At 37.2% G+C, this 15,637-nt stretch overlaps 1 protein-coding gene across 1 annotated transcript in view; it reads right to left on the reverse strand.

Annotated features, from left to right (window-relative positions):
• slc24a4b (solute carrier family 24 member 4b) overlaps nucleotides 1–15,134 on the reverse strand; it is a 37,798-nt gene extending 22,664 nt beyond the window's left edge. Inside the window, exons 1-2 of the mRNA XM_027166381.2 lie at nucleotides 14,573–15,134; nucleotides 5,788–5,898 (exon numbers count right to left, since the gene is read on the reverse strand). Coding sequence (XP_027022182.1) covers nucleotides 5,788–5,898; nucleotides 14,573–14,735 — 274 coding nt within the window. The 5' untranslated portion in view covers nucleotides 14,736–15,134. The remainder of the gene's footprint in view (nucleotides 1–5,787; nucleotides 5,899–14,572) is intronic.
• Nucleotides 15,135–15,637: the final 503 nt, after the last annotated feature.

Raw genomic sequence — 15,637 nt, forward strand, 5'->3', positions numbered from 1 at the left:
TATTCTGTACATTAGAGAGACATGCATGCTTATTAAGGGAACGGCTTCCACAATTCAGGTAATCAGTGCTGCTAAATAGATTGCTGATCTTTTTGTGATCGTGTTGTCGTGTCCATGAAATAAGATTAACATGGGAACATTCCTGAAGCCACCGACACAAATGAACAGTTTTACGTCAGCTGATTGATGAAGCTGATAGAATGAGTAGATATGAAACAAACCCCAAGCCCATCAGGCAGAAGCACTTTCGAACCAGTAACACATCCATTTTTAGTAATTCATTTCCAAGAACATTTGCAGTACAAGTATTATGCAAACAGCTGGTCGATTTACAGTCCAGGAATTCCTGTTCTTGACGACATACTGAATCTCACAGGAGGAATACAGGGACAGCTTGTTTCTTTTGAGAGAAAATGTAAATAATGACGTACGTTTGCTTCAGTAACTCCTAAAAACAACCGATCCACAACACTGGGATTACTGTATGCACAAAAAATCCCTACACACCCAGTAACAGGTAGGCCTAAATTTTTGATTTTTTAACATTCAGAAAATTAATCCGGAGATATTCTTTGCACTTGTAATTATTCACATGGTAAGAAAGGGATCTAATAAAGGGACAGGTGACAATGTAACCGTGAGAATTAAGTAACAAACCAACGCAGTTCACGTGACATCACTAGAGCCACTAAAGTGGTATCAAGGTGGGAATGCAGATCAGGTGACAGATTGGAGGCCATCGCTGGTGACCCAGATCAGGCAATATAATCAGTGACATGCATCAAGTGAGAACCGTTGACATGGTTCAGACAACACCACCAGAGTCACCGGGGGGACCCAAATCGGCCGGCGTCACCAGGGGCAGACCCAGGCAAATAAGGCAACTTGGTGACCAGATTGGGTAATAACAGATGTTACTAAATTAGGTAACACTAGAAACAGCTTTATATTGAGATGGACATAATGCCACATGGTTCAGCTCACTCCACCTCCTGTGTTTGTTCTGTCTCACAAAATATAAGGATACAATTAAAAGAAAATAATTACCAGTGGAGTGAAACAGATTTACAGTTATTAACTTGAAGCTGCTTTTATTATTTTCATTCTCAAAATCATTTGATTCCTTTTATACTACCACAGATTCTAAACTGTTACTTTATGTATGTAACGACAACCCATTACAATTGTTTATTTCTTTATAGCTTGTTTAATGTTGTGGAGCCTCCATTTCGGTCCCCTTTTATAGTAGCTGTTATAAACAGTCGTTCTCTCAGCAGACTCTGCTTTTTTTTCTCTCTTGGAGCTAGACATGGCCACGATGCACAAAGCCCTCGGTGCTGACGATGGTTGAAAAAGTATTGACCATTACAATGTACTTACACTGGAGACTCCTTTTAAGTATTGAATAAATATCTCACAGAAAGTTTTCCTTATTAGCTAATGACACATTTTCAATGCATATATTACATACATGATAAAGCATTAGAACAAGTGCAGTAAAATAAAGCTAAAATTAAAAAATTTAAATAAAATTAAATTATAATAAGTCAACATTACAAATGCTAAGAATATAATCATTTTAATATTTGTTAAGCAGAGAGTTGTGAGTGCAGCATCGGGTTTGCACAGGAGCTTCATTGTCAAAGCAAAGTAGTAAGTATGTGTGTGTGTGTGTGTGTGTGTGTGTGTGTGTGTGTGTAATCAGCTGGGCAAAGAAGCACATGTGCCAGATAAGAGGCCTGCAGGAGCAGCATTCTGATAAACACACCATACACACATGCACATATACACCAGGTGGGTGGAGAGAGAGAAGAGAGAGAGAGAGAGAGAGAGAGAGAGAGAGAGAGAGAGAGAGAGAAAGTGAGGAAAAAGAAAGAGCGCACGAGAGAAAAAGAAAGAGAGAGATGCTACACATTATATAATAGGTGTTTTGCTCTTCTGCACTAATGGAAAAAAAAATCAGATAAGCCTGAAACATCAAAGTCAAGAGAAATTGTGACGCAGATTCAGATGGAGGGCAACGATAAAGATGTTTGTATGCTTCTGCAGTGAATCTGGACTCACCGTCGGCTTTGTACACATTGATTTTTTTTTTTTTTTTTAACGAAATATATCCCAGTTTCAAGTACATCTCTATGGAAATTTGGGATGGAACTATCGTTCAGCTCAGAATGATGGGGATAAGAACTCCGCTCGAGCAACTCCCACGTTACCGGAGTTCTCAGACACAAATTCACAAGTAAAACGGATCAGGTTTTGCACTAATTTGTGAAGTTGTGAGTTGTTTTTTTCCTACTCAAGTTGTTGTAAATAACAACCGCAATAAAGATTCTTTAGAAAAGAAAGCAAAACAGTGTAATTTTCACTCATGCGCTCATACACTGTACAGCATTTACCAGATGCTTTTATCTATGCAACATGTTAAGAAACCCACAAGCCTAAAGCACAAGCAGAAACACGAGCCGGTGTTGATATACGACTACATTAACACACGCGCTTCTTCGAAAGCGTCTCTTTCCTAAAGTGCTGCATTAGTGCCCATTCTTAATAAAGGCTTATTAAAGACATCAGTCTTCAGTCTGGATTTAAAGGCATTAGGGAACTTAGCTTTTTAGACAGTCAGAGAAAAGCAGTTTCACTTATCATACAATATCTACAAATCCGATGACTAAAAATCTACAACTGCCAAAAATTGTTCTAATTAGGCTTCTTAACATTTTGCTAAACAACCCATGTGTTGTTTTAGTGTAGGAAAAGAATATTTTACAGCATATCATATTTTTTCATGAAATATAGTATTATTGTATTTAAGAACTGCATTTATTTAAGAACTGCATTTTTTGCACTTTATTATTTTTTTTGTCCTTCTATGCCATCATGTTTCAACAAGCCTTCAAATTATGTCTCTAGTGACACCCAAAAAGTGTGGATTTTAGGAGTTTACAGTATTTAAGGGCATCCTTAATGTTTTCATGGTATAAATACGTTTCCCATAAACCACTGACCTTTATTCTTCTCTTCTGGAGCAAAAGTTGGCAGTAAAGAACCGACACACTACCCGTGTTTATTTCCTGTCGGCTTCCCATTGTCATTGATCAAAAAATCTAATTGAAATATTTTTTGCAGATTCTAATTTAATTTTTTTTTTAATTTCCTTAATTTTGCTTTTATTTGTATTTGATTAGCAAAAATATGTGTATGAACTTTTTATCTGAACATCTCTCACATATTTCATTTCGCAGGTCAGTCAGAGAATAAATGGAGAGGTAGTACTGAAAAATTGTGAGGTTCATAAAAGCAGGCAGACAGACAAATAATGAGACTGATGTACACACAAACAAACATATAGAGAAAGAAAACTCCTAGAAACACTTAGGGAGAAAGAAACAGTGAGATAGACATTGTCTTTCAGTCTATTTATCTTCTTAGTTTCAAGTTTTTGTCTGTCTTTTTCTCTCACAGATATTCAGAGAAAAAGCCTGTCAGTCAGACAGAGAATGTCAAACATCATTAAAGAGACAGACCGAAATGGGGACAGTAAAAATAAATAAATATTATGTGTGTGTGTGTGTGTGTGTATATATATATAAATAAAAAACATTTCATATATATTACTCTTTCAGCCTAATGCATGATGGTAAACATGTACAAAAACAACCCACTTTTAAACAAGTTTATGTCTTTTAGAAAAATAAATAAATAAATAAATAAATAAATGATGCTCAGATCTTATATGTAATGAGGTCAGAAAACTTGCATGAATAGCAAACAAACAGCATGACATTCCCACATAACCGGCACACTGCTGAGATCTCAGAAAGTCTGGCTTTGTTTATAACCATTAAGGAGCGAGCAAAAAACACGGCACAAGCCAACAAACAAAACTTTACAGAATGACACACACACACAAAGATGTAGATCAAACACATACACAGACTGTGTGTGACTGAAGTGTAGATTCTGGGACTTATACCAGATTAACTCATATCACAGTGGCAATGTAGAGTCATCTGGTCAATAACGCAAGATAAACATGAAGATCCAAATAGTTTAACGCTCTAAGATTTTATCAATTTCCTTGGTTGTTGATTTGTTTATCATTTTAACAATGGATATTGTCGACAGAAATGCGGTTATAAATTTCAAATGACCCTAAACTAATAAATGTCACCAGCACAAAGTAACACAATGTTGAGTATTAGGAACAGGTTCACCAAAACTGACAGACAGAGATAGGAAAAAGATCACCTTCTCATGTTCCTCAGATTCAGACAGCTCACTAGTCTTCATGTTTATCCTTTTAAACAACTGTTTATCCTTTTAAACAACATATATGGTCTTCACAGTCAAAATAAACTGCTTAAACTTGTAGTCAGTAGCAAAATCTGTGTCAAGATGTTAATGATTTTTAAAAATTTACATTGTCAGAATGTAAAGTTTGATGTGTGGACAATATGAAAGAAAGCTAATAAAAAATAAGTTAATATGCTAATAATCCTCCTGATAGCTAAACGTGTTATGCAGTGTTTTACAATGACAAAATTGTTTTGTGCAATGGGAATTAAGTATTTTTGGGGTTGCAATAAATGGCTGAAAAAGCAAGAAATTTTGAAAAGATTCAGCTGGGAGAACAGCTAGCAACTAATTAAGGTAACTGATATCAGGTCTGTAACATTAGGGATGTCTTAGAGAGACGGAGGATCTCAGAAGTAAAGATGGGCAGAGGCTCTTCCCAATCTGTGAAAGTGTGTAATAAGATTGTGGAATAATTTTAAAACAATGTTCCTCAACTTCAAATTGCAAAGGCTTTGCAAATCTCATCATCTACAGTGCAGAGCATCAAAAGATTCAGAAAAACTGGAGAAATCCAGCGCAAGGGACATGACAACAAAATGGAAACTGCTTGGTGGACCTGGGATTCAAACTCACAACCTTCCAATGAGCAGTCCATGTAGCACTATGGTCCTAGATGAACGTTGTTTTATTTCATCAAGGTACAGTATATTCATTTTATTTCACCAGGTACAGTATATATATATATATATATATATATATATATATGGGAGAAACAACAGCTTCTTGACTTCATGCCTTTAAAGCCTTAAATGTCTGTGCATGAATCTAGAACCAGTCAAGTCACAAGATTAGAGATGAGGGGGAAAAAATAGCCGTGCCTGACAATTCACTGATGCACAAAAACGCCATAATCAGACTTTTAATTGAACAAAGTTAATAATAATAAATATCTCCCGTTAAAATAAACCGCTGTCGGAAATGGCTGTCGATTTTTAATTACCTTAAAGATTTGAATTAAAATACTCATTGTTGAAAAAAAAAATGCTGCAATGAATCGGCCTGAAGGTGATGGATGTAATAAAGAAAAGACGCTGTGTGTGGGATGTAGAGATGTGCAAGTCAGCACTGCAGCAGCCCATTACTGGAAAATCAGCTTTCTCTCTGGAGCTAGCCATTAAGAGAGAGATACGATTTAAGTCATATTATCGGTACATTAAAGGCAGGCGCCGTACAGCAGCAAAAAGCAAAAGAGGACGACCCGAAGGAAAGAGTGCAGGTAATCCTGAGAGCGCGCAGACAAGATTTTGATTGTGTAATCTCGTCAGCTGGCACTTTTCAGGAGAGACTAAGAAGTTAATGGAGTCCACAAGTTATTTATATACCACAACGAGATGGAAACACCAGCATTGCTGAGACTCAGTGAAGTGCTTCACTTCTCCAAGATCTTGTGTATATTTGCCATGACTGTGATGATAAATTGTCATCTCCTACCTGGCTCAGTACAGTTCTTCTTCAGTGTCTCGTTGTTTTGCACTGTAGCCATCAGTTTCCTGCCCCAGTGGGCGTCAACATTTATCCCACCGTCTATGATCATGCCGTGACCTGAAGAAAAACGGAAATGTTGGTCATTTAAAACAGCATGTCTCAGCGTATTGAGCTTCAAATCATAACGCAAAAAAGACATTTCAAGTATCATGACATTTTAAAAAAATCACATTAATATGAAAATATTAACAGGAATGACCTAAAAACATTGTGTCCAGGTTTTATCTGAAGGATCCCTACAATCTAGTAAGATTGTGTTTAAAGGTCAGGAGTTAATGATTGACTAATGATGCACGAATGACACACTAATGATTGACGTGATCAGATCGAATGATTTCACAGCCTGATAAAACCAAATTGTTGCCTTGACACAAATTCATTCTGTTAACAGAAAGTCCTAAATTGATATGACAGGAAAATCTTAAAACTGGTAAATTAGTTTAGTGAAATAAATAATTACTGACTAGTGAAAGCTCACGAGACAGAAAACTTAAAAATTGTCATTATTGCACAATGACAAACCAAATTTTCTTGTAAATGCTACTTTGGACAGATATAATGAAAGAAAATGAGAAAAAATTTAGGATTCATTATAGCAAAAAGTGGAAAGTGTGTATGCAGTAATTATTTTCCTCATGCACCTATTAGGAAAATGGTAAATTGGCATAATTTTAGCATAATCCGAGTCTGATTTAAACCCAAAATGAGATGCAATCACAGCCATCTTCAACCAGTTTCTGGTTCTCGTATCTTAAAACAAGATAACACAAAACACAAGAAAATAGAATTATAAACCAAGTTCTTTTCTGCCATCTTAAGCTAATGAAATAAAATTGTATGGCAAGTCGCATATTATGAATTGCTGGATGATTATTAACGGAATAATTAAGATTAAGGGTCACTGATTAAGGGTCACAGTCAACACCCAGAGCATGAGACCGGGGCACACACTAGAGAAAATTCCATTAAATCTTTAGGCACGTTCACACCAGCGGAGGCAATTCATCAAAAAATGATGAACTCTAATCTTGATCAGATCTTGACACAAACCACGTTGAGAATCATATCAAGGATGTTTTTTTGTATACTCTATAACCAATCAAGGGGTTTTAGAAGTGTGAAATTGGTAATATTGTACTTTTATATGTATACTGGGTATCAAGGTGCATAAAAATGGAGTAACCATCAATATATGTTATATCCATATTCATATCTGATTGGCTTTTATGTTTTATGCATATCACCATATGAAACTATCATTTGCCAACAATACATCTTTAATTTTCAAGGACCATGAAGATCAATATCTAGTGTAACGTTCAGTCATTAGTCAGAACCCAGACTACCTCAGAGACCTGTGCTGGTGACGTACATTCAACCTGAAAGAGAAAATATCTGTATTTTCTTTGGCAGAAAATCAATGACCTCTGATGAAACCCAAACAAAAACAGGAAGAATGTGTGAAACTCCACACGGACATTAACTCAAGATCTGGACCGAAACGGCGACCTTGAATTTACGATCTAGAAATGCTAACTTTTGCCTGGCTTACAAGTGTCACATTTTTATTCATTGACCCATTTTCACAAAAAAAAAAAAACATACATTTATTCCATTTATTACACATTGCAATGGCATGTAGTTACATTTGTGAATGACAGATCATTCATTTGCAATTACTGACTTATTGTTGTATCTTTGGAACCAAAATACTGAGCCAAATAAACTGCAATTTAGTATAAAATATTATTCAGATTGCAATAAGCATAATGTGTCCAAGCAAAGTTAAAATAAAGCAACAATATTAAAGGCCATTGAGATAAATTATAGTGGCTGTGATTCTGTTGTCCTTCCTAGAGGAACTGTTAAACCACTTGCAGGTGAAAGCCAGGTCTTATAAATCAAAGCTATGCATAATGAATCCATGGCACGTTTTGAGCACCCTATTCATTCACTTCATACATTTTGTCTGTTTAGAACTTGTTGATATATTTAGTATTTAGAACTGGATATTAAATTCCCAATCGGTTTAGGACTCATCTTATAAAATATGCTAACATTTTAGCTTTTCTTTGCTGTTTCTTCCTTTTTCTTATTCGGGTGCATGTCTGAGGTAGAGTAGAACATCATTTGTTGAAAAAATTAATAATGTTGCTCTTATTTTCTGTGAAGTTTGACCAAACAAAAAACTCAAACAAATTAAGATTACAACCATTTTTATAACTAGTCAGTGATTTACAAGTGTGAACTGGGTTATATTGTACCCTAGTATAGTCTTGCTAGTTAATCTACTTTTATAAAGAAAAAAGAGAGAAGCCATCAGAATAAAGCCTTTTTTTGCCAAATCTTGTCAAAAAGATTGAAACATAAGTGAAAATGATTTACGCTGGAATTTTATGAAACATGATTTCCCTTATCCAGAGTGACGTACAAATTTGCTTTTAAGTCTCTATTATTGAATACATGAACTCTGGTTCACTAGGTTACAGACGCAAGACACCATGAGCCTAAAACACTGTTCAACAATCAACAAACAGGAGAGAAAGTGCTAGTTCAAATATTTTGTGAAGAAGTAGGTTTTCAACCGTCGTTTGAAGATGGTCAAACGACCCCTATTGGAAGTTTATTCCACCACCTCAGTGCCAGAACAGGAAAGAGTCTTGTTGTATACTTACCTCTTTCCCTGAGAGATGGTGGGACCAGTCGAGCAGTGCTGGTAGATCTGAGGGTGCGAGGTGCAGTGCAAGGAGTGATGAGGGCTTTGGGGTAAGAGGGATCTGGATTTTTGGCTTTGTAGGCAAGCATCAGTGTTTTGTATCTGGTGTGTGGAGCGCAGCAGCGGGGGGGTGAGTGAGAACTTGGGCAGCTTGAAAATGAGTCGTGCAGCTGCATTTTGGATCATTTGCAGAGGACGACCTTTCAAGGATTATATGGACGAATATCCCGCAGGTCTACCTCAGAGACCTATGCCGAACAAGATGACTGATACAACAGGCAGCTGTCCGGTCAAATCGGACACAAGGACAAACACCAATTGCCACCGATGTCCGTGCCATGACCTCTCATTTGTTTCTGCGACATTGTTCCTCTCACAAAAAAAAAAAACATACTGAACTGTGCAGGTTTCACTTCATTACCATAGCAACAATTCAGGTTCAATGAAGCACCTCATTAAAAAAAAAAAAAAGATTTGAATATTGCAGATTGTTTAAACAATCAATTTAATGTGAATGTCAAATCTAACTCCTTATGTAACTACATACTGAATAATGTAGAAAAGATTAGCTTTTGTCCTGCATCCTGCTTGGAAGTAATGCTGCATTATTTTCATAAAAATTCTAATTGGATCACTTGACCTAGAGACAAGAATTAATTATTTTTTTAACATAATTTTATACTAGTGTTTTTAAATGATAATCAGGTGGGTGTTCTTTCATTTTCAATAACAGCTCTGACAGCAGTTCAGATAGAAAAATAAAGGTTTATAAAGGTTTATAATAATGTGCTAGTCCTAATAATGTTCTTGTTATTTATTAGAACCTTAAAGCTATTTTTTAATCCTTGAACTTTCCATCATCAGAACACATTAGGTTTAAGTTGATATTAAGGTCTAAATCTTTTAGAGTTATTAAAGTTTGGACTGAAACCATTTATATTGAAGAGCCAGTCATAGGGGTTCATAACTAAGAACCCAGCAATAAACATGAGAGATTTTGTAAACGGTGTGTTCTGCTTTCTAATAAAATAGGAAAATCAAACACAGCCCTTATGGTTTTGCTTCACAGACCCCAATATGACAATCCCTGGTCTATGGCAATGTCTCGTTAAAATGTTTTACTTGAGATTTTCCAATATATTAAATCCAGATGGACTTATTTCTACACTTTGTCTAAGTAAAGGTCATATCTAAGGACATGCTGAAATAAAAATACCAAAAATTATCATAATTCTGCAGTAGAAGCAAAGACACATTGGCTTCATCAGTGGAAATGTGATGTGTGTGAGGCAGAAATATGCCAGTCAACAATTCCCCTTAATTTAGCTGTGCACTCACTGTGTCCATCAACTGGTCATCATTGGACAGGTGAATTAGGGTTATTGCCTTTAGCCAGATACAAACTCGAAAGGACTCGGCTGTGGCAGCGAAATTGAGAGGGAGTGGGAGAAAAACAGTTGATGGACAGGGTGTGCTCATTTTTCTTCTCTGATCTCTTGCATTCAGATTTTTATGAGTGCAATCATGAGAGCTGAGGAGCACCAACACACCCACAGTGCCTTTCATCATGCCACCATTACACAAAAAGACAACCATTACTGATGATAAACGCTTCAGATTTACATCCCACACTTCCTCATGCGAAATTTAGCATTCTCACTGTGATCTCATCTGCTGTATAATGTTGTTTTATCATAATCTACACAGCCCGTTCTTTCCCTGATGGGTTGTTTGACTTACAAAGAAAAGTGAGAATTGTATCAGTGTAGTATTGCTTAAATCTTTAACAAAGAAAATAACGGCAATCATTGGCCTCTGATCTCTCCTCTCACATCTAACAAAACCAAAGGTGATTCTGAATAAAGAGCTGAAGTTAAATTAAAGCACATTAACGTCGAACAAATCTTGCTTTGATGGCCCCATATTTGTTCTATGAATATGCAAAATGGAAACACCCACAAACCTCCACCATTTCGCAGGTAAGACCGGCAGTTGTACATTAAACAGATAGGCTCTTACATTTAATGCTCTTATAGAAAAATTGTCAATAATTGTGTGGTGTGGTTTGGCCCAACATCTGTCATTGTTGAGTTATTTCCAAACGTATGTCATTTATTCCTCTTATGCAACAGCAATTTGCCAATATTTATTATTATTTAAGAAGGTAAAGCATTTTATAGCTATGTTTAGTGGTGTGGAACACCCATGAAACAGGTGACATTACAGTAGCTTTACGTAATATTAATATTTTAAATTAAATTTAAAAAAGGTAGGTTTTAATGTTTTATGCTTATGTAAAAAGTAAATCTTGTGCCCTGCAGAATTGCCTGTAAAATTGCTACTTCAAGTTTAAGTTCTGCCAAGAAGAAAATAAGTAACAAATATTAAGAAACATGTATGTTGTGCATCTGCCAATAAATTATGCATGTTCGTAAAACAGATACAACAACATATTACAACAATCAATTACATTAATATACAGCAATGATTTCTTACAGCAGACACGACTGCGAGTACTAATTAACACCTAACCAATCAAAAATACAGAGTATCCAGCAACACTGTGATACAAGATGCCATATGCTTGCTGTATTTTCTAATGAGACATGCGTTATAAAATTTACTCTCAAACTGAGAGAGGTTTATTTTACAGCACAGGTTACCGAAACGGGGTCAGTGACATCACATGACGTCACCTGATTTATATATGGTCATGACAAGATCTCACTATCTCCACTTTTTTATTATTCATTTATAAAATCTGTTCAAATAAAAACCATTAAAATGGATTGTGTGTGCCACTGTTATGAAATTTCAAAAAGCCAATAATCTCAAAGACTGAAAAAACAAAACTCCAGACATCTACAGCCACTAGTTGCTTGTTACCACAGAGACAAGAAATCTAAATTTAATATATTTGATGCTAAACCACAAGAAATTAAAAAAGCCCAATCTGTGACCAAATGGGGGAAAAAAAACAAATTAACTATATTTCTTGTTTTTTTTCTATGCCAGCTCCTATCAGTGTTAAGTGCTCCAGTTTATGATATTAAGGGTGTTTTCTTAAGCTCATAAAATGCTACATTTCTCCAAACCAATGCACAGGACAGCCATGGAGACTAATGCGATTCCACCTATAATGCATTTAAGCATCAATTAAAGCAATACTGCTCATGTTGAATGTCCAGGATGATAATCAGCATGTTCCTGCGGTGTAGGTGATCATGCGACACTGCAGAAGGTAATTCAATGCAGGGAGGTTATGCTGTGCAGCTCTACTGTTCTCACACACTGCAACATGAGCAAAGACTCCTAGTGAAGTCCTCCAGCATGAAGAAAACATCCTGCACTGACCCATATCTCCAGAGTTCAAACAATAAATCATGGAAACAAGTACAGGGTGCTTGGAGAGCGAGTGCCAGGTGCCATCAGCATCCTGAAGCTCCGTCTAAGAGAGAATCATTGACTCGAGCTGTTGACACTAACTGTGGCAGGTGACAAATGGCAGGTGGGTTTAACCCAATGTAAAACTTCTGGCTCATCATTCTTTATGCCACCGGTGTTGAAAGTTTTTTTTTAATAAGGTGTTTTTTTTGTTTGTTTGTTTTGCAAAAAGCAAGGATTTGCTTCTATTTATATGTTTAAAAAAAAATAATAATGATGTCTCAGAATGATACCCATGAAAGTTCCCAACCTTAACTGGCTAAGTTACACAATGTTTGCAAAATAACACCAATACCTGTATTGTAAAACATGATCTAATGATAAAATTGATATCTAAACATTATATGTTACAGTATATTCATTCATCCATTCACTGACATACGAGTCAAGCATATGATGACAAATAATATTTTCTAGCTAGTTTGCAATCAAAACCTTGAATGGACTCTTTGTTTATTCTTATTTTAATCATCCATTAATCCAAACATAACATAATAAACCTACAAGAAAAAAAATGCAAGATTTTAGACACCAAAATCTTTTCCCCTGAACGCTGTATTAGGATTTGATGATATTCTCATTTAAGCCAATACAGAGCAACAAGTTTTAGAATTAACACTTGGCAGAAAAGTTACTCTACCCTGAGTACTTTATTAGGAACACCTGTTCATCTGCTTGTTCATGCAATTCTCTAATCAGCAAGTCATGTGGCATCAGTGACATGCATACAATCATGTAGATATGGGCCAAGAATTTTGGGCAACATTCACATCAACCATCAGAATGGCAAAAAATTGTGATCTCCGTGATTTTGACCGTGGCATGATTGGTGCCAGATGGGCTGGTTTGAGTACTTCTATAACTGCTGGCAACAGCATAAACCCAACCTGCCTTGTCTGAACAGTCCAGGTTGGTAGGGGTTGTGTACTGGTGTGGGGAATGATTTCTTGGCACACTGAGCTGTTAATGCGTCAATAACGGCTTAAATAACACAACAGATTTGACTATTGTTGCTAATAACTTAAACACAATACTAGACATACAAATCTTAGCAGTAGCAAACATAATTTAAAAATGTCTACTCAAACAGTATAGTGTGTGGTGAATATCAACAAAAACACCTTCCTGTCCATGTACATTATTATTAGAAACACATGTACATGTGAAGAAACATGTACATTCGCGCAGTTATTTAATCAGCCAATAGAGTGACAGAAGCATATCTGCATTAAACCCTGCAGATACAAGTCAAGAGTTTCACATCAAAAAGATGAAAAGGTGTAACCTTTGTGCCTTGGCTGACAAATGTGAAACCTCATCTTCTGCTACTGTAGGCCATCCACCTCAGGGTTTAATGAGTTCTGAGATGCTTTTTAGCTCACCACAGTTGTAAAAATTCTTTATTGGCATTACTATAAACTTCCTGTCAGCTTACATTAGTCTCTCATCAACACGGTGTTTCAGCTAGCAGACATCTCCATGCACAGGATGGTTTTTGTTGTGTGTGTGTGTGTGTGTGTGCATGTGTGTGTGTGTGTGTGTGTGTGTGTGTGTGTGTGTGTGTGTGTGTGTGTGTGTGTGTGTGAATCTCAGGAGATCAGCAGATCAAATACTCAGACCAGATCATCTTGTACCTACATCAAAGCCATGGTCAAAGTCAGACAATTTTTTTTTTCTGATGAGAATATGAACTGAAGCGCTTGTCCTGTATCTGCATGGATTTTGTCACTGCTTTGCTTCCATATAATTGGCTGATTAAACAACAGACCTAATGTACAGGTGTACCTAATAAAGTGGACAGTGAGGGTACATCATATACTATATTAGATTACACTGTAAATTCAATACTACATTTCAGACTGAGATCTCTACAGTACTTGATCGATATCAGGCGTAGACGTGTGCATGTGGCGGCTCATCAGTATCAGTACAATTCACCTGATTAACCTCAAATGTGTACAGATCTTTATATTTACATGGGTCTCAGCATCTATATCTGCTTATAGGCTAGTAAATAAGTTAAATGATCTTACTATAGGAAACACAATGTTTAAAATGTGACTAGTACACAGACTAAGACTAGAAATCTCCTTTCCAAAATGAGCAGCACCTTGAATCCCAGTGACGTGCTGAAATGTTATTTCACGTTGACATCCAGATCAGTGTGTGAATGCACCACTAAGGAACATGACATGGAATAAAAAGCCATAAATGGAGTCGTCCTTGAATTGTATCTGCTATATTATGGTGTGCATTTTGACAGGAACTGATGCAAAACATCGCAGGCTCGTCATGTGAACTGCAGGATGGAGAGCTTTAAATCTGTGTGTGTGTATTGTGTGTGTGTGTGTGTGTGTACTGTAAGTCACTCTGGATTAGGGTGTCTGATAAATACCAGAAGAGTGTGTGTGTGTGTGTGTGTGTGTGTGTGTGTGTGTGTGTGTGTGTGTGTGTGTGTGTGTGTACAGCAGTGGGATCACTGCCCTGCAAAACATCCAGGACCCAGATCAGCTGTATGTGCACTGTGTGTGTGTGTGTGCGTTGCAGCAGCAATGGTGATTATGGACTCACCTGCCTGGGTGAGGAGCTCCGACATGGACCAAACCCCCAGCAGCATGCTGCATAACAAACCGGCCTGCGCGCACAGCAGCTCCCGCCTCTTACGAACTTTAAAGATCTTCGAGATGGCGCATTTCTTCTTCATGTTGTCTCTCTTTTCCAATTCGGTCCTCATTTCATTTCAGATAAGGTGTTTTCCCTCTCTCTCTCTCTCTCTCTCTCTCTCTCTCTCTCTCTCTCTCTCTCTCTCTCTCCCTGGCACATGCACGCGCTAAGAGCCGGTGTTTTGAATCAATGCAGCATTTCCGTCCCAAATCCCCCAGATTAACGCACTTCGTAAATGGTATGGTTGCGGATATAAACGCTGCTTGCTCACAGGCACGTTCCTCGAGTTCGCCTTTCTATCCGGCTCTCAAAGCGGCGTGCAGTCCCACAGACGTGCTCGCGCGCGCGCGCTCAGCGTCTTGTCTTAATTGGAAACCCGAGCTGCTTTGATCTAGTTTAATTGGTCGGTATGTATCGGGCAGTGGGCGTGGCCATGTGGAGATCCCATCTACACGAACCTATCCGCGACGAGTAAAGTAACACACTGCCCACATTGAGTCCAGCAGCAATGCCTAGTTCAGAAATACTTGACCAGATTCGATTCTGTAAAGTGAATCGTTTAAATGAGTCGAACTTTTCGACCAGAGATTCCGTGATTGTGATTCATTACTCAGTTTTCATAATGCCCTTAAGGCATGTCTACTTGCCTTCACCACTCTGATGTGTGTATCACGTTAAATGAGTGTGTAGGAACACAAGAAACAACAATCTGATTTAATAGGAACACAAGCATACTGAAAGCAACATTATGACTAATAGTAAATGTACACGCTTCCCAATACTCCACACAGTTAAACTGACAAGTTGGCTTATTGTGTTTTTATTTTGTATTTATGATGCTAAGACTAGATAGAAAGCAGGAAAATAGTTCACCCTCATGCACCAAGCACCTGATTCCACCCCAAGACAGACAGACAGACAGACAGACAGACACACACACACACACACACACACACACACACACACACACAC

The sequence above is a fragment of the Tachysurus fulvidraco genome, chromosome 16, assembly GCF_022655615.1.
Source record: "Tachysurus fulvidraco isolate hzauxx_2018 chromosome 16, HZAU_PFXX_2.0, whole genome shotgun sequence".
Classification (NCBI taxonomy): domain Eukaryota; kingdom Metazoa; phylum Chordata; class Actinopteri; order Siluriformes; family Bagridae; genus Tachysurus; species Tachysurus fulvidraco.